The sequence below is a fragment of the Neopelma chrysocephalum genome, unplaced genomic scaffold (genome assembly GCF_003984885.1).
Source record: "Neopelma chrysocephalum unplaced genomic scaffold, ASM398488v2 Primary Assembly neopelma1_88, whole genome shotgun sequence".
Taxonomy (NCBI): Eukaryota; Metazoa; Chordata; class Aves; order Passeriformes; family Pipridae; genus Neopelma; species Neopelma chrysocephalum.
In genome coordinates, this window is record NW_020897750.1 from 2,063,782 (window position 1) to 2,082,395 (window position 18,614).

An 18,614-nucleotide genomic window follows, 5' to 3' on the forward strand; every position below is an offset into this window, starting at 1 on the left:
CTGTAAGGGAAAACAGGAGATAAAGTATTTTTAAGGAGATCTATAAGAGTGTGGAAACTGCTAGAAGAAAGGTCCATCTAGCACAGTTTCTCATCCTTTAAACTGGCCAGTTGCAAAGAAAGCTTAAGATCAGGACAAGGGTAAAATAATACTTCTTCATTTGCCTGTTACAGCAGTCAGTGATTTAGGTACTTTCTGAATGTGAGATTGCATTTGGACAGTTGTGCTTAATAACCCTTTTGTACCTTTCTTCTGTGAATTTGCCTAATAACTTTTCGAATGCATTTATAATCTTGACATCTAAAATGTTCCGTGACAGTCGCTTCTGCAGTTTAATCATGCATATTTGGTTGTTGGAGATGTTTCTAAAGCAGGTGGCTGATAATTTCATGGAGTGCCACTTCATTCCTGTGTTTGTAGTAATAGTGGATATAATCCTTCTCATCCCATGTGTGGCATTCGTCGCTTAGATCTCCGTCAAGTCCTTTTGTTTCTTCCATGAGCTGAAGAATCAGGTAGTCAGTTTAATCCTCCCTTGTATATCAGTTGTCTGCAATCCCTGGCCCTTCTCAGCTCTTCCCTCTGTGCTTTTGCCAGCCCAAAGTATGAATTTTGGGAGGAGACCAGACTGACATGCTGATTTCAGAGCGCAGTGGACGCAGTAGCAAAATTACAAATTCTGTCTTGCTTTTGACTCTTCTCTATCATCTTCACTTTTTTTTTGACAAACACTGAGCAAACATTTTCAAAAGGCAGAAGCCCCCAAAAACCTGTCCTAGGTTATGCCTAGGTCTCTTTATTGTGTGATGTTTGTTAATCTTGTTGTTTTGTATGTATGATGGGAGGTGATTATACTGTCTGCATTGTCCATGTAGTGGTTTTCACCTTCCATTTTGTCAGCCAGCCACACAGACTTGCAGGATTTTTCAGTCTTTCGCAGGCAGCTCTGGATTTCATCGTCAGGAGTCATCAGCAAGCCCTATCCCTTCCATAGGTCTGATTTTTTTTCAGGTGATGTATGAGCACAGTTCTCAGTCCTTGCCCCAGCGTGGAGCTCTGTGAGACTTCCCTGGTAACCTCCATTACTTGTGGGAGATGTCCATTTGTTATTACCCTTGGTCTTCTATTTTTAAGCTGCTAATAATCCCTGAAGAGACCTCCTCCTTATCCCTAAGCTCTCTTTAAGAGCTTTCGGGAGATCTTTTTAATAGCTTTAAAATCCAACCTTGCCAGGATTGCATCCCCACATACCTCTTCATGCAAAACAGTGTGCAGGTCCTAGACCAGTAATTACCCGTGCTGGCACACTGACAGATGGTATTAGAGCCCATACCCAAGATACATGCCCCAGTTTCCTTTGTGTGGAAACCAGGGCAGAGGAGAGGAGGAGGAGAGGGTTGGTGTTTGCTTAGGTCTCACCCCATATGGCTGTGGGATGCAGCTAGACCTGGCATGTGCAAAGCATTTCCATCGTACAGACGTTGCCTGTATCCACTAGAACATCCTTGTGCTATCGTTAGAGTGCTCTTACAGATTCGTGAGACGTGACCTCTCTCTGCCGAAGTTCTGCTGACTTTCTTCCCTTACAGCATATTTATTTATCTATTCATGCTTCTCTTTCAATCGTTTTGCTAGATATAGAAATGAGACTTACTAGCCTCTGGTCTCTGGAGTGCTCCCTTCCCACTCTCAGACCCATTTTAAGAAATCAGTCACGTTTGTCGCCTTCCATGACTTTTATAAGGGCAATTTAAGCAATAAGCTGCACAGCACGGTTAGTAGTTCAGCAATTCCGTATTTAAGTTGCTTTACAGCTCGTGGATGGATGCCATCTGGTCTTGGTGATTTATTACTATTCATTTTACTTTTTTTTTTTTTTTGGTCTTTCTAAACCCTCTTTTACTTACACTTTAATCTGAAACTAGTTCTCATACTTTGCTTACTGAAAAGGCTCTGGTGCAGAGCCTTCCTGGACTCCTCTATGGAAAACACTCATGAAAAGATTTCATTTAACTTTTCTGATCTTTCTCAAACGCTTCTTTTTCATCTTGATCATCAGTTGGCCCAGTGAATGTTCTGGCAGGTTTCCAGCTTGTGATGTGTTCAAAAGGATTTGACTGTTACTTTTTATGACTTTAACATGAAGACTTGCCCAATGATTTTACATTTAACATGGCATAATTATGCTCTCTTAATATTGTCTCAGCATGATTTTGGGACATCCACAAGCACTTTGGGAGGGTTTCTTTTCACTTCTCTCGAGGTCCTTGGCTGGGAGGGATAGGATAGGGGTTTGTTCCTTGCAAGTGTCTGTCTGAACATGGTGCCGCGTTAATCTTTCTACACATCAATGAGCTATTTGCTGGCATCTCCAAATGCCTTTCACATGCTTTGATTTGCTACTTCCTCTGTAGAGTTAAATGTGATTTAAAGAAAAATTAGGAAGTCATTTTTCTAGACTGGTATGAGATGAAGACATGCCTCAGTTGACTTCCAGAAAATGCCAGGCTCTATGTGACAGCATGAGTAAAGTCTTGATTTTTGAGGCATTGTTGGCATAAGAGGGGAATTGCCTCTGCATGTAGAATATAGCAGTAATTTTGTTGATGAACCACTGCAAGTGGCAATGAGCCCTGGCAGAATGGATGTATAAAACAATACGTGATGAACACCTTTTCTGGCTGTCAGTACCTTTCTCTGATGAACTTTAAAACAGAGTATTTATTGTCATGTGTACATTTTCATCACTTATTATTGAATGTGGTATTGAAAAAGCTTTTTGGTAAAGGCATAATTATGTATTTTCTAATTAAAATTGTGGTTTGTCTCTTTTGAAATGCAAATGCAAATCAAAAGAGAGTATTTGGTATCAGCATTCAGCTAACTGCATAATTAACTGTTAATACCAGCAGATACTTGGGGGTTTTTTTGCTGTTGATGTGCTTAGGATTTTAGGGTTGCATAACTTGGTGATTATTAAGTTGGATTTTAGCACAAGTTCTCTGTTAGAGATTGCGAGCTGAAACTCTCCTTTGGCAATCATTATCCATGGGCTGTTGCCAATTCCTTTGTTGATAGGCATATAACAGGAGGACACTTGGCTGAAACTTTTAAAGCAGCTCTAAATTTCTTAGTTATCTGAGATGGTATTCTCTAGGAATCACCATGAGGATTTTCTTGGGAGAAAGCTAATTTTCAGATTTGACTCCTTTAAGTTCAGTTTAAAATTGCCAAGTTGAGTTTAAAAATTGCCAGTTGCTTGGGTGGCTAAAGCCCACAAAATACTAGCTCATGTCTGCAGATCTGTTTTAATATGAAGTGATCCTCCTTGTCTGACTGTCAGTGTTCAGCATTGGTGGTCTTAAGTCCAGTGCCTGTTTTGTCCTGGATTTGGCAGGTTCTCCTGCCAAGGTCATTGTAGTGACCTTGTGACCTGTAGTGCCGGTGCTCCCAGGTACTCACCCCTCAGTCTGCAGCAGCCCTGTCACCTGAGGAGAAGCTTGTGGGATTAAATGATCCTTATCAGGAGGAAGAGAGGTTGCTAGTGGTGCCAAAGATGGGGTATTTATTTCTAATGGCTTACTGACAAGTTGCAGGGAAAATGGACGTCACCCAAATTTCTCTCCAGTAGAAACTGATGACAGAACTGCCATGAATTTCAACGGGCTCGAGTGCCCGCATTTGCCATTGCTGCAAGGTAACAGGTATTTTTGCCTTCCTGGAAGGAAATTACTCTAAAGTTTTGCTTTAAAGAGTTGAAGGCAATGTGTTAAAGGGAGTATGTTTTGTCTCTTTCTGCCATGGCTTGCAGAGTAAGCAGAGATTAGAAAGTGCTGAATAAGAAATAAGTACTGAATGAAAAGTCATAATTGAATTTTCCCTGAATTCTGCATGTTTTTTTGCTTGGATTTTGATCAGTGCAATAACTTAATGAAGCTGCTCCAGTACTGCTGACTTTGGTTGCATTTATAATGGCTTCAAGATGGGAAACAGGTGTCTGTGTACAGTCCATTGAGCAGAGTAATGCACAGTGTGTCCCAATGCTGCTGAGCATGCAGCAGTGCAGGGACTGCCCCTTTGCATGGAAGAATTGGTTCAGTTTTATTCTAGGTGGTGTCTGTTGCCCCTGTTGGAGCTGTTGAAGTATAATACTCCCTCAAGAAACAGTAAATTGTTGTGAAAGTAATATGTCTATTTTTTTTTTTCTTTCCCCAAGAACCTCAAAACTTTTTCCAGTCAAAGAAGCCCTCTCAAGGCAGGTAAGATAATTCAGGCCAAGGGCTTTTCTGATTAGATGGTTTGAGCAGCTGAACAAGGGATGCTGTGATCCCATGTCCCTGCTATTTTTCCCTCTTTATCCACAGCATCTCTGCCTTGCCCTCAAGGTGTCTGGTGATGTTTTGCTCCTCTCTCTGCCAAGTTCAAACTGACTTCTTCTGGCATGGGGGAAAGCATAACTTGTTTTCTGAGGGTTCCAAACAAGTTTTGACCTTCAGGCCTTTGGCAGGTTTTGTTGTTGGGTTGCATTTGTTTGATTGGTTATTTGTTTTGGTTTTCTTACGGTATCATGTGCTTGATGAATTTCCCTGAAATAATTAAAGTGCTGGGCAACCTTCAAATGGATACAGATTTTTTTGGTTATAAAATTGGTTCTTACAGTGGTAAAAAGTGTAAAAACAGAAAACACAAAAAATATCGTTGACATCAGATTTTTGCTACAAATCTTGCTTGGTCTTCTCCTCAGTCTTTTGAGCTGCAGAGGCCAAGGGACTAAGTCAGCTGCATGTTTGTTCCTCTGAAGTGCTGTGAAAGGGGATGACTTGGCTCATTTTTTCTTGGGATTATCAACAAGCCACTTAAGTCCTGATGAAACTTCAACACACCCACCACAGCTTTCCCTTTCTTCACTTCCCTGTCTAATTTAAGAAGATGCCTTGTGCTGCAGCTTTGAATAGTATCCATGAAAAAGTAAATAAAATATGGTATCACGTTTGGTTTGGGGCTGAGTTTCGCCTGTCAGTGAATATTTCTTGATGCGTGGGTTCCTCTTCTTGGTTACGGTCAGTGGAGTTGCAGTTTCCGCCCTCCACAAGGAGATTTACGATACTAGACTTTGTGATGACTTCATAGCATAGTCATAGCAAGTTGTTTCTATTCAGCATGCCTTTAGTTTCACAGTTTTTGATGTGGCTATTTGGTTTCCATGGAGGTCACATAAGGGTATTAATGAGATATAAGACTGGTTTGGTATTTAGGATGCCTTGTCTTAAATAGTTTCCTCAAACCTTCCGTCCTCTCACATTGTGACTGCTCAACTCCTTACGTATCTGTTGTAGTTGAGTGGCTCATCCCTTGGTGATGTGGGTCATCAGTTCCATACCAGCCAGGTGCTCAAGCTGTTTGTCTCGTCATTCGCCCCAGTGTAAAAGGATGGCTACATCCACAGAGCGGAGGAGCAGGAGGAGCTGGGTTGGTTTGCCACTTTTTCATCCATGTATTCAGTTCTCAGTGGTTACATCTTGAGAACGAAACAGGCGGAGCTGGTCTCCATGCAGCCTGCCCATGAAAGGAGGATTGGAGATCTGGAGTCACATTTGGGAACAAGGATGGTAGAAATGAGAGAGATAAGGACGTAAAGTTCCCACGGGGTGAGGGGAAGATCCCAGATGAAGTGGGGAGAAAAAAAGACCAGGGAAAGTATGAGAGAGTCTCTCAACTAGGAACATGTCTGGTGCAGTTCGTGGAGAGAAACCCAACAGCAGGAACAAAACCTCTCTTCCCACCAAGGTGGAGGTGCCTTGGAGGGCTTTGCCAGCAGAAGTGCCCACCTTGTCTCCTCCTGAGGGAAAGGGGGAAAACGCAGCAGCAGTGGGGATGTGATGAGCAAATCAGTGACCAGTTAACACAAGGTTCCCGTGGTCAGAGAGGCTGTGCAGGCACAGGTGGGAATTGGGCAGAGCAGTAACTGGGGGCATTGGGCTAGTGGCAGCTGCTCTGCCCATCCACAGGGCTGCAGGAAAGGTCAGACAGAATGTGAGCCAGGCATTAAATTAAGCCTGTAAGGAGACACTCGGGGAACTTAAGATGGATTAACTTAAGGTGTAAAGTTTAAAGCGTATTATTATGAAGGAGGATTAAGCTAAACTGAGCTAATGACACCACTTTTGAATGCGTATCCACGTAGCGGATTCAGAGCTTTGGCTCCATGCCTTTTATTACTTAAATGTACTTACCTTCTTAAATGTCCCCATAAAGATACATCCCCTTATATTCCAGGTCTTCATATTCTCTGTTTTCGATGTTGAGAAGTTTAGATGTTGTGTCAAAGGTAGGACTGGGTTTGGTTGGTTGGGTTTTGCCTTTTTCTTTTTCCTCTCCTCTTTTTTTTTTAAAAAAAAAGGTAATGGGGAAGACAACATATAAGATTGTTTTAGTTTTTCCCTGTGATGGTAATGGCATTTGTGATGACTTGATGATATTTATTCTTAGATGATGCATTTGGGAAGGAAGATATAACTTTGTTCATGTTATGTTGACATCCCTTAATTTCTCGGTGCCGCTTCTCTTTTAACATATTCTATTGCTTTATTTTTGTTGTTACTCTCATGGTATTGGGGTATCTGTGATGTCAGCATCTGAATTTTTCAAAAGCTCTGTACCCTCTTATTTTACACAGTGTGGGTTAAAAATCAAATGCAAAGTTGAGAACTGTGAACTCCCACAAAATGCTTATTTTGCCTTAAACAGAGTCATGAATTAACTAACATAATTTGTAGTTAGTAATAATTTGGAAATAAGTAATAAATCAACTGAATTGATTTTTCAGGAGGGAAACTGATTTGAAATTACAAGTTTGCTGTACATTAAACAAACCACAAAGTAACTTGTTCTGTGTATAATTTTATCTCACTACTAATAATGCCATCAGGTTTTCCTTGAGGGTAACCTAGAGATCAATATTTGTAAGTAGATGAAAGACTGAATATTTTAAAGGTAGACAGAAAAATAGCTCGCCAAAAAACCCTATTACTGAAATTCTTCTATCTAGGCAATCATATAAAAGCAAAACAAGTGCAAAGAAAAACATAAGGTAGAAAAAGTAAAATGTCAAAAAAAGTGCAATGCAATATAAAAAAAGGTTTTGAGTCAGAATACTTTTATGTTGGCTCTCACAGAGACTGTTTAGCTACACTGTTTAGTGAAAGCATGAGAAATCTGAGACAAAGCATCAAAATGTTTCATTTTATTTGCTGTATGGCTTGTGGTATCTGATGAAAGGTCTGGCGCTTCTCCTCTTTGTGGAGGTCAAACACAGACAGGGATAGTGGCAGCAGCTTTGTGTTCTGAGGCTGGAGAAACTAACCCTGGTGTCCTGCAAGAGTAATGATGGATGTAATAGACTGTTCTTATTTTGAATCCTTCTGTCTTTGGCAGTCTGAGATATACCTTAAAATTTATTTTTTAAAATACAAGCATTCATTATTAATCATTTGCCTTTCGACTTCAGTATGTATCACTCTTAACCTCCTGGGAGAGGTCAGTTAAAAGCCACCTTTACCTATGTCCTATATCTGGATTTAGTAAGTCTGAGAAGAGGGAGGGAAGAAGGAGGAGCAGGAGGGAGATGACTCTCTGGGGTTTTTCAGGGCCCTTTTCCCCAGCTGTCTTTGGGGTCAGCTCAGAGGTGGCTGCAGCCATTTGGTCTCTGGGCAATAACAACCTGTCAGGCAGGAGGACCTGGGGCTGGTTTAGGGGAATGTCCCCAGTGGGGGGTGGGCTGTGTCATGCAGTGGCCAAGTGAGAAGGAGCCCCCATCCCTGGCGCACTGGCCCTCCATCCTAAGGGCACTTCCACACACCATGAGAGATCCAGGTGCTGCTGTGCCCACAACCCTCAGCAGACCTGGGGCTGGAGCAGGACCCTGGGCACAGCAGCTTCAGAAATGCCCATTTTATGTGTATCTGGTGTCCTTTAATTTTGCAAATCCTTTTCTGGTCCATCCAGTGCCAGTTACTCTGGGTCACTCTGTTTATATGACACCACGGGCACTGAGACGTCCGTAAGTCCTCTGCAGCACTCTGGGCTTGTGTGCATCCAATCTCTCAAACAGAGCACCAAGTGGCATTTCGGCCAGCATCCAAAGCATTCAAAGACTATTTTCTATTCATTTTCTTCTGTGCAGTCCATGATGCATAATAAAAACAAGTACATATGGCATTACAGCTACTATATTAAATTACAAAAAAAAAAAAAGCTGGAAGTTCTTAGTCTCAAGAAAAGGGTGGAGCAGAGTAAAAGTGCAGAACCCATATAACAATGGGGAGTCCACTTTATTAGTATTAAGGAGGAAAATAAAATCTGCTCTGGCAGTAGTGAAATGAAACACCAGGAAGATTATGTCAGTCTTTGTTTGCACACAGTATGATTCTTCTCTTTCACCAGCCAATTTGTATATTTGAAAAGGCAGTTGCTTGGTTAAAATAATGAGCTGAACTTCATCCAATTCCATCCAATTCCCCAATTATGTGAAAAAAATGTTAGAATATAGACAATTGGTTTTGAGCAATTAAAAAAAAAAGTAGTGGTCAATGAACAATTATAGCACTTCATCTAAGTACCCGGACAGATAGATAGATAGATAGATAGATAGATATGTATGTATCACAGTTTCAGCTGAGATGGGCAATTCTCATTGACTGATTGCTGTAGTTGTTGTGGTTTGGGATAGCAGCTTTAGAATTTTAGCAAATTCTAACTAATTCTGCCTGAAACTTTGTCAGGATAGGTTAGCCTAGGATTATGTCAGAGAAGAGAGATGAGATCTGAAACTAAATTCATGAAAATACATTTAAAGAAAAAAAAAGTTACCTGGATACAAGTCATGTATCCTAATTATTTTGTGATTTAACAGGCAAAAGTCTGTGTTAATAAATTATTTTCTTGTCTTACATACTCCTTTATTCCAGATTATTTTAGATTATTATTTTGGAAAAAAAATACCCATTTTTTCTGAATATTTCAATTTGTTCAATTTGAGCAAGATATGTCAACTGATGGGAGAGTGTATCATTTAGAACATGTATGCACTGGATGTAGGTTCCTCTGTTGCACCACTTCTGACCTCTTTAGCAGGCATGTTTCCATCAGCCAGGGCAGAGCTGCACAAACACTGAGAATTCAAATACATTTTAAAGCATTTTTGCCAGTTCATTGACTTCAACAATGTATAAAACTCAAATTGCATTTGTTGCTATTCCTTTTAGGGGAGTGGATGTTAATGTTACCTCTGATCTGCTGGGTAGTGAAGTGAACTCCTGTGCCATTGCACATGGTGTAGGAGCAAGGTGATGCCCGGAACTCCCAAAGTTCACAGGCACTGTGGGGGCACGGGGACCAGGCAGCCCTCCGGGAATGGCAGGGCTCCAGCTTCTGCTCCGTGTTCCTCAGCTCCTTTACGTTGTCTCCTCCTGACCTTTGTGTGATCAGCGCTTGGTTTCTAGGTCGCATCTCGCTTTCCTCGTGCGTGGCCTCCCCCACGCGTGTTGTGCTCTCCCATATTTATCCTCTGGATTTTGTTTCTCTTTCTTTGCAGGGAGCGGATGCGCCAGTCTGCGATGTTTGAACTGTGCCAGGGGATGCACCAGATCAGTCTGCAGTTTGTCCGCTTGCAGCTTAGCTTTGAGGAGTACACTATAATGAAAGTTTTGCTGCTGTTAAGTACAGGTAAGTTGGATTTGTGGTTACATGGGTATACTTGAAAATATTCCAGTTCACAGAGAGATGCCGTGATTTTAACTTATGTGATAAAAGAGCCGAACTGTTTCCAGCTGGGCTGCAGGAATAAGCCTGGGTTTATGTCTTGGGGTTTATCTGCAGTTAGCACGGAAAGTGTCTTTGCAATTTGAATGTGGGATGCACGTTGGAGGGACAGGAGTGGACAGGCACGGGACTTTTCCCCTCTGCTCCTTTGGGGAACCACATGAGTAGACCAGACATGCCAAGAAAGTGCTACGGCTGTGGGGACTGAGGGAAAATCCCTGCTCAACATTCAAAGCCACCAAAGTTTAGCTGACTTTACATTACCTTCAAGATCGAAAGATGTGCATTACCAGTACGGCAGAGCAGGTGATTTTGTAATGCCAAGTGATTTTAGAATGGTAAGCTCTTCTACAGGCTTCTGAAAGTTTAACAAATGACAGTGCCTGCTTTATTTTTTCTTGAGTGTCCTGCTTGGAGTTTTAAGATACAAAATTACATCTTGGTGTTTGTTACAGCACTGTGTAGTAATTAGCATGTCTCTTGGTCTTATCTTACTGAAAATATTGAAAAACTCCCGTCCCAGTACAATTATACAAATATACAGGCAATTAGTACATTGCTTTTCCATCAGTCTTGATGAAAAAGCCAGTTACTTATAAACAAACTTTTCTCTGTAGAATCATGTTCCTTTTTGTGGGATCCACTTGGTGACATCACGATGACCTAACGCATCAGTTTGATGGGCAGGCGTTCGTGATGTCACTTCAGTGAACTCACCAGGGAAGAATTCCCCCGGCAGTAGGAGGCTGGAGGAGAGGAGGAGCAGCGGGAGATCAAAGGGGCCGCTGCGCTTATTCTGGCTTATTCTGGCCTTCATTCACAAGCTGTCAGCAGCAGGACCCGGGGGCCAGGGGCTGCCAGGGCTCATGTTGCACAGAGCATCTCCCTGTTTGGTGGTGAGTGGAGCCCTCTGAGGTCCCGCTGCCTTCTCCCATCACCTGCTGCCAGAGATGAGGGAAGAAGCAAATGGCAAGCGGGAGGCATGAGTTGTGCAGCACTGGCCGGTGCCCATTGCTGAAACCACTAGAGACCAGAGCAGACGGGTGTAGTGGCAGATTTAGGCACCCAGGAGCCTCCCGAGACCCCATCCATGGCATGGGCATGTTGGCTGCAGGAACAATTTGGTGCCTACAAAGGGATTTGCAGCATCCAGCAAAGCTGAGTGGCCACCCCTTCGGGTGAGGTGCTGGGATGGGCACTTCCTCCCTCCCTGCAGTGCCTTTTGCCTATCCCATCGAGCTGGTAGTTCTGTGGTTAAAGTACCTGCCCTTGAGGGAGGTTGTGAAACTGCAGTTCCTGTCCATGCTGGAAGGGATTTGCATCAGCTAACAGAAACCTCCTTGAGCTGTAAGTTTTTTGGGCCCAGCTGTCTCCCTCCCTCCTTCTAATTGAAGCTGTTCCAGCTTGCTGGGATGGGGAGAGACACTGCTGGTTGGGGAGCACTTTCTGTCCTGGCCCACAGAACCTGACCTCCAGGTCCCACTCCACCGAGGGGTGGAGGAGATGGTCTGCCAGTGAAACGGGAACAGTGGGGAGTTGATACACTGCAGGGTTGCCCTGAGGGGTAAGTGGGCTTTTTTAAAGATTGCCACTCAGGGTCTTTTCAGAAGCAACTAGCAGTGCTTAACGTGGATGTGCTCAGGGGGGTTGGCTCCCAAAACGTTCCTGAGAGAGTGTCTGGATTGGAGATCTGCCTCTGCAACTTTTTAATCAACCCTAAAGGGGGAGAATCTTTAGAAAAAGAACCTGAAGGCATTCTAAAAATGTAGCAAAGTGTCTTTAAGCTAGGTATTTATTATTCTACCCTCTTGAGAATATAAACTAATGAGTTATTGCAAGAATCTGTTAGGCGAGATCAGCCTGGCCAATTAACATCAGTGAGCTGGGTCCCTTTGAAACACACACCACGGTCACTAGAAAACCTGCTAAAAATAGTTTGTTTTGAGAGAATCAGGATATTTATGAGAGAGAGAGAAGAATGAAATGGAAATGAAGACAGTAACAAAACCCAGAAAGTGTCATGTGAAGGGCAGCAAACCTGTTTTTGAATGATTGCACCTTGGTACAGTCTTATGACAGAAAACACCAGGTTTGTTTTCATTTAATTTTTTTTAATTGAATCGTGTGATGAGCACAGTACAGGTTATTCTGAAACTTTCATGACAACCACATCAAGGAAGTTTCACTCCATTTACATGTGGAAGAAACCACACATTACAACTCAATTGTTTTCTTGCTTTCCACAGACCATAGATTTTGGGAGCTTGCCAGCAGCATTGCTGCATTTAATAAGTAAAATCAGAAACACTGGGCAAACCTCCAGAATTTCATGTTTTGCTTGAGTTCTCTTTATTTGTGGTCTTTCTTTCTTTCTTAATAATCTGGCTGGGGTGATGGTATAATAATTTTCAGACAGAACAGTAAAATACATAGTAGTAGACAAAGAAAGAGTGGCTCTGACAGTCTTTAAGCAGGATGTAGGAATACAGGCCTGCAAATATTAAAGGAACTATAAAGCCCATGTAGATTTGTGTAAGGGCCACAGCATGCCCTGTTGGCTTTAGTCGTCTTGATGGGTGCCTCTGTATTCATCCAACTTGAACTGAATGTATAGATTTGTTCCAGACAGTTTCTTTTATCTGTCAGCTGTTTGCATCTACAATTTAAAAATTAAATATTATGTTCATTTAATATGAATATACAGTGTTTATATTGTGATTATATAATATAAACATATAATATTTACCAAGAAGTAGTCAGAATGGTGTATTATCTCCTAGGCTTTTTCTAAAGATTCTTCCTTGTGCCCCCTTCCAGCACTTGGTGGTCTCAAGTCATCGCTGTTCTTATGGTGGTACAGCTCCTCCTTGTTTTGCATTGCTAAATTGATCTGGGAGATATTGATGCTTTTTCTTAAAGCTTCAACTCTGGAGCTATTTGGGTGGTTGTTACATGCTTATAATGTGGTTTCAGTGGGATAGAGGGCAGTTAATGGGATCGCAAAGAGAAGGAATGGATGAACAAGACGATTTCTATCAAGATTTTAAGTCAGGGTAAGCTAAATTGGAAGATCACCTTTTTTTTCTTTGCTTTTTTAATAGATAATTTCCCATTTAGCTTATTCTGACATGAGTTTTCTGGCTTGCTTAGGAAGTAAACTCATTCCTGTTACGGTGTAGTATTTTATTTTCTTTCAGTGGACTACCATTGGGAGATACAGAGAAAAAAACATTCCATGGTCAAGCAGTGTTCAACCAATTCAGATACTAAACACCAGAACACATTGAGTAATGTTATAAATAACCTCTTTGGGATTTTCATAGGGATCTGATCCTAATAAGCCATTTCTGTTTGGGGCAGAACATGCTGGAGTGCAACAGTATTTGCAGCCTGTAAAGAAACGGTGTATTTGCTTTTGTAATTAGCCTTGCTGACATCAGTCACAGTAAAAAGTATCAGAAAACTCTACTTTTAGCCCTTCTGTGAAATGATGATTCCCTGATCCTGATTCCATCTCCCTCTGGCAGATGGAAACTTTATTAGGACACTACAAATGCTTGCAACTGTATGTTGTGGTCAAACACTGGGTCAGGATGCCTGTTTGGAAAACAGTCTTCTGTTCTGTGCAGAATAATGGTTCTGTTTGTTCTAGGTGGTACACAGATGCTTGCTAACATTCAAAGAAATTTTAGATCTTACTTGATGGCTTAAAAATGTGTCACTTGGTCTAGCATTTCTGCAGATAACAGCTGTAGTTCTGTACTTTCTCCTCCTCTGCCAAGTGTGGGGAATCATTCAAGAATGATAAATCACGTCTTCAACTTTAAGAAAAATACCCTTGATCCATCTGCCTTTTTTTATGTGGTTGGATTGTATTAAAAACAGTTCAGACATAAGGTTAGCATGTGTCATATTTCTGAGATATTATCTTGTCCTCTGCCACAGCTTCTGCAATCACACATCTGGAGAGGATGCCTGAATCGCTTGAAAATCTGTGTGATGTTGTTGCTCCCTTACCAGTGTCTATTAAATTATGGACTTCGCTTAAAGATTTAATTCCTTCATCCATTAACTTGTGTAACTGTTTAAGTATGCACATCAAAAGAATAAGCAATGCAGTTAATATTAATTTAAGACTGTCTTTTCAATGACAGTTCCCAAGGATGGTCTCAAAAGCCAAGCTGCATTTGAAGAAATGAGGGCAAATTACATTAAAGAACTAAAGAAGATGGTAACTAAATGTCCAAGTAACTCTGGGCAAAGCTGGCAGAGATTCTACCAACTGACTAAACTTCTTGACTCCATGCATGATGTAAGTATAACTCCTCAGGGAGTGCAGAAAAGTTAAGCAAAAAATCTCTCCATTACAGTAAACCAGTAGTCTTTAATTTTGTTAACTGATAAGGGAGAAAAAAGTGAAATTCTTTTTAAAGGAACATCTAAGAGAAGTTGTTAGACGAATTTAAGGACAAGTGCCAAGTAAAATAAGAATATATAAGTCATTAAGGGCTGGGTCCTGATGCCTTCTCCTAAGTTAAATGGTGGTGTGTTTCTCCAATGATTCACATAAGGTCAGAGCTGTTAGTGGGGCCACAGGCTCTGCAACAGGAGAGGTGACGTGAGCTGTGATCCTCTTGGACACAGCGCGAGTGCGCCACATGGAGTATCCGTGAGTCGCTTCCCAGAGAAAGGTGCCGGATTAGTGTCACGCATCTTACGTGCCTGATGTGCTAATAAATGTTGATTTAATTTAGTCATCTTTTACAGCTGGGATTGTAATAATGATGACTTTAAAAGGTGTATTAAGATCTTGAAGCCATCTTGGGTATTTTAAGCTTTATTTAAGTTTTTCAAGTATAAGATTCCTTGTTAGGTTATTTCTACTCTGCTCATTCCGGTGTGAGGTGCTTGTTTTACATGTGCCAGGTGTGAGATGTGGTGAATGACATGGGAAATGAGAGCTTTAGTCTCAAAGCACCCCAGCTGTTGATGCCCAGAGTGACTCTGAGGGGCTGTGGTAGATGCACGGAACCAGCTCGTGATTTCAGAAGGGGTATCCATAATGTTGAGCTGATTAGTAGGGAGCAACCTGGTTCTAGCCAGTATAATGGTAAGGGCGAAGATTTACCTTTCCAGGTGCTTTGAGCAGCAGCAGGACTCTGTGCTGCTCAGGTCTCCCCAAGCTGAGGGGTTTTCCCACTGCCCCCTGAGAGTGCCCTGGGGACCAGCCCATTGCCTGGGCCAGCAGGGCTGGCACCCATCCTCTCTGAAGCTGTGCCTCGGTGCAGCAAGTGCCAGGAGACTCCTGGGGCCAGTGAATGTGACCTTTAGTTGTGTTTGGGTACACGAGAGGAGGGCTCCTGTGAGCGGAGGCTGAAGCCCTGCAGCACGGTGATCACCTCCCAGTAAAAACTGGTAAACTGCAGCAAAAGGGAAGACTGTCCCACTCCATCCTGGGTGGGCAGAGAAGCAACTTTTCTGCATGAAAAACCTACTGCATGAATAACCTACTACTTATAAATGTATTTCTTTGTACTTGACTTAAATTTCATTTTGTGGAGATGGTACAGTACAGTGCACTTCAGGTCAAAGCAGTATAAGAGCCTGAGGTCTGTTTACAGAATGTACATATGGAATTATTTTTCAAATATTGTTCTGTTGTTCATTAAAACATTGCAAATCTTAGTGGGAGGCAGGGAGAGTATTATTAGTACTGCAGTAATAGCTCATTCTTCAGAGATCAGGTTTCACTTGCTCAGTGCCAGCAAAGGAAGTTGTAGTGTTTTAGTGGAAAGAAAAGGGGTCAGTGATAAAATTGTTTGCAAGAATTCACATCTGAACCTGGAGGCAGCATAACAAACCCCTGCATTTATGGAGTTTTCTAATCCTCTTCAGGATAGGCAGTGTCCGTGATTTGTTATTGCAATGGGTGTGTTTGTGTGGTTAAGGTGACTGGATGACAGGCTCACACTTACTGAGAATGCTACCGTGTCCTACAGACATTTTCCAAAACACAGCATTAACCATTGGGAGCTGAACTAACCAGAGGAAGCAGACTGCTCCTGCATTTTATTTAATTTTTAATTAAGCTATTTTTACATTACTTTTGTTTTAATAGAGCACTTTGTTTCAAAGGACTTTTTAAAGAAAGTCTCATTGTCAGCATTCTCCGTTAAAAAGGCTGGTTGTCTGCACAACAGTGCTTCCTTTCAGAGGCGATGCTGGAGACTTGTTCAACAAAGGCACTTGTTTATTTTTTCTCTTTAAATCTGATTTTTTGCTTTTTTGGTTTTGAAATCCATCAGAATAAATTTAGAGTAGCAATAATATTAATGAGAAGTGAGAATTATTATTCTCTCCCCACTGCCTGTTAGTGCAGAATTTCTCCGTTCAATTGATGTAAAATGCAAATGCTTCTCAGTTCCTTAGTACAGGAGGAGTGTGTTTTCAGCTGTCACCTATGTATTTTTAACTTACTCCATTATAATTTTAGAGGATCAGTATATATTTGGTGCTGAGCAATCTAGCTGAGGGCTCCATGTTTACATGCTGCTGTGGCCACAGCATTGGCATTTGCAGGGCAAGCCTGAAGGGACTGACTGGTGCAGAATTCATGCATACTCAACCCTCTTGCTGCATACAGCTTTTCCATCAGAGCAGAGCAGCTTCTCATCACTCCTGGAATTCTCTTTACCTGAGTGTAGCGACAAACAATAAAAAAACCTTCTCCTTTGCACCTTCACACTTGCTTTCATTGACCTCATTTTTAAGTAGTCTTTCTGAGGACTGTGTGAAACAAAGTGCATGGAAATAACAGTATGCTTGGCTTATATAATATGAGGAAGAAAAAGAAACCCAAACAAGATGGTTTTACATTGCTCAGTATACTAAATCACTCATCCACGCAGTGAACATATGTGCAGGTAGGAAAGTGCCGAGCTGAGGAAAAACAGACATTTTCAAGAAGGCCAGGTCTAGGCACTTAAGTATTTTAAAACATCAGCAACTTTATTTAATGATCCATAAAGCCTCAAAGCACCAAAAGTGCAACTGAAATATAAGAGATCGAAACCCATCCCGAGCAGACAAGATGAACAGGGTTTAGTGCACGTGTGTGTGCACACCTGTGCTCGCCCTTAGGAGCCCTGGCATCTGTGTCACTGCTGCCCTGCACCAAAATGCTCTTTATTTGCACGATGCAGTGTGGAAGCAGTGGTTGCTGATACAGCAGGCATGGGCTGACAGCGTCTGTCCAGTTGCACAGTGTGCCCTTCCTCTCCCTCGGCACGAGGTGACAGAGAGGAGGAGGGTGTTGCTGTTTACTTGCTATTGTGCTGTGGCTCAGCATTGATTGTGTGGTTGGACCCTAGCATGAGTAGCTTCTGGGAGCACTGAGGGCAGCAAGGCAATCAACATACCATCCCTGGAAGTGAAACGTGCAGATGTGGCACTGATGGACATGGTTTAGTGGTGGACCTGGCAGTGCTGGGTTAGCGGTTGGACTTGATGATCTCTGAGGTCTCTTCCAACCTTAATGATTTAGTGATGCCGTGTTTCCTTCTTGCAGTGATTGTATTTCTTACCACTGTGCCTGGCTCACGTGCATCATTTCCCAAAGCAGCCTTAAGTGTTAAAGAACCGCAGTGTAGCAAGGCAACCCACCTCTCTACCCAGAACATAAAGGTTTCAGTCTTGTGCCCGAGAATGGCCATGGCCATTTTGGGAAGAGATGCATATGCAGCACTTGGATGTAGGTGAACTGCCTTATGGGATCAGACAAACAGCACGCAGGAACATTAGAAACAGATGTACTGCACATGGTATCAGAAACTTCATTTGGATCCTCCTCAGCATCTCCTGTTAGCTTTGGCAGGGAGGGTTGTATCTTGCATGGCAAGCCTCATTTCATATAGAGACCATAGTGTATGGTTAGGCAGTTTGCAGAACAAAAGCTGAATTTGGTTTCAATCTGGCTGATACTAAACAGACTTTGAGTGAAGAGGGCTTTTGTTTCGATGCCATGACATTAAACCCTAATGTGAACCTTCCCCTTGTCTTGGCAAGGCAGCACCCTGCGCTGTCATTCGCTTGTTGACATTTTCTGCCAAACAAAAATAAATTCTTTAAGGCTCATGCTGCTGAATAATTAATTTTTTATGGTTCCTGAAGGGAATATTTTATAGCTGAGGTAGATCTTTCCATAGGCTGAGAGCTCCAGGATTTCACTCCCTGAAAAAGCTGACAGTGGGAAGAAGGGCACGGATCCTCGAGGGGCAGGTTTGCAAGGCATGCTGTGCTGGATGCAAATGTGCCTCTGCAGGTGCCTAATCCTGCAGATAGGAAGCTGCAGATGAGCCCCTCGGCTGTCACCGACACCTTTGGGTGCACTTACTTCTGCTACTGATTTGCTGAAGTTGTGTCCCACAGATGATGAGCTGTTTGGAGCCTTGTTTTAGTCCCAGTGCCTGAATTCTCAGGGTGAGCATTTTCTCTGTTTATTCAGAGGATAGATCCAGTCCCTACTCCCAGTGTGGCTCCTACCAGAGCAGCGGCAATGTAGGAGTGTGCGAGGTGTGTGTTGCAGCAGCTAATGTGCATCTGTTAAGTAAGAAATTAATTCCCAGCTCCCTAATGTAGACAGAAGCTACTCTGAGAGGCTTCTTGCTCTGTTTGTGATGGTTGGATCTTTTTTCCTTCATGTTAATAATAGGTATTTGTTGGAGAAGGGCAGAACCCTGCTACTGTTGATAGAAGAGCAAGGGAGACTTGGCTTAAAATGTACCTCGGCCAAGAGC

At 42.3% G+C, this 18,614-nt stretch overlaps 1 protein-coding gene across 3 annotated transcripts in view; it reads left to right on the forward strand.

Moving 5' to 3' along the window:
* Positions 1–18,614, forward strand: part of NR3C2 (nuclear receptor subfamily 3 group C member 2) — a 205,211-nt gene that overhangs the window by 178,179 nt on the left and 8,418 nt on the right. For 2 of the 3 annotated variants that reach the window (XM_027692690.1, XM_027692689.1), the window contains 2 exons: positions 9,593–9,723; positions 13,974–14,131. In XM_027692690.1, coding sequence (XP_027548491.1) covers positions 9,593–9,723; positions 13,974–14,131 — 289 coding nt within the window. The remainder of the gene's footprint in view (positions 1–9,592; positions 9,724–13,973; positions 14,132–18,614) is intronic. The other variant, XM_027692691.1, reaches the window with a different exon arrangement.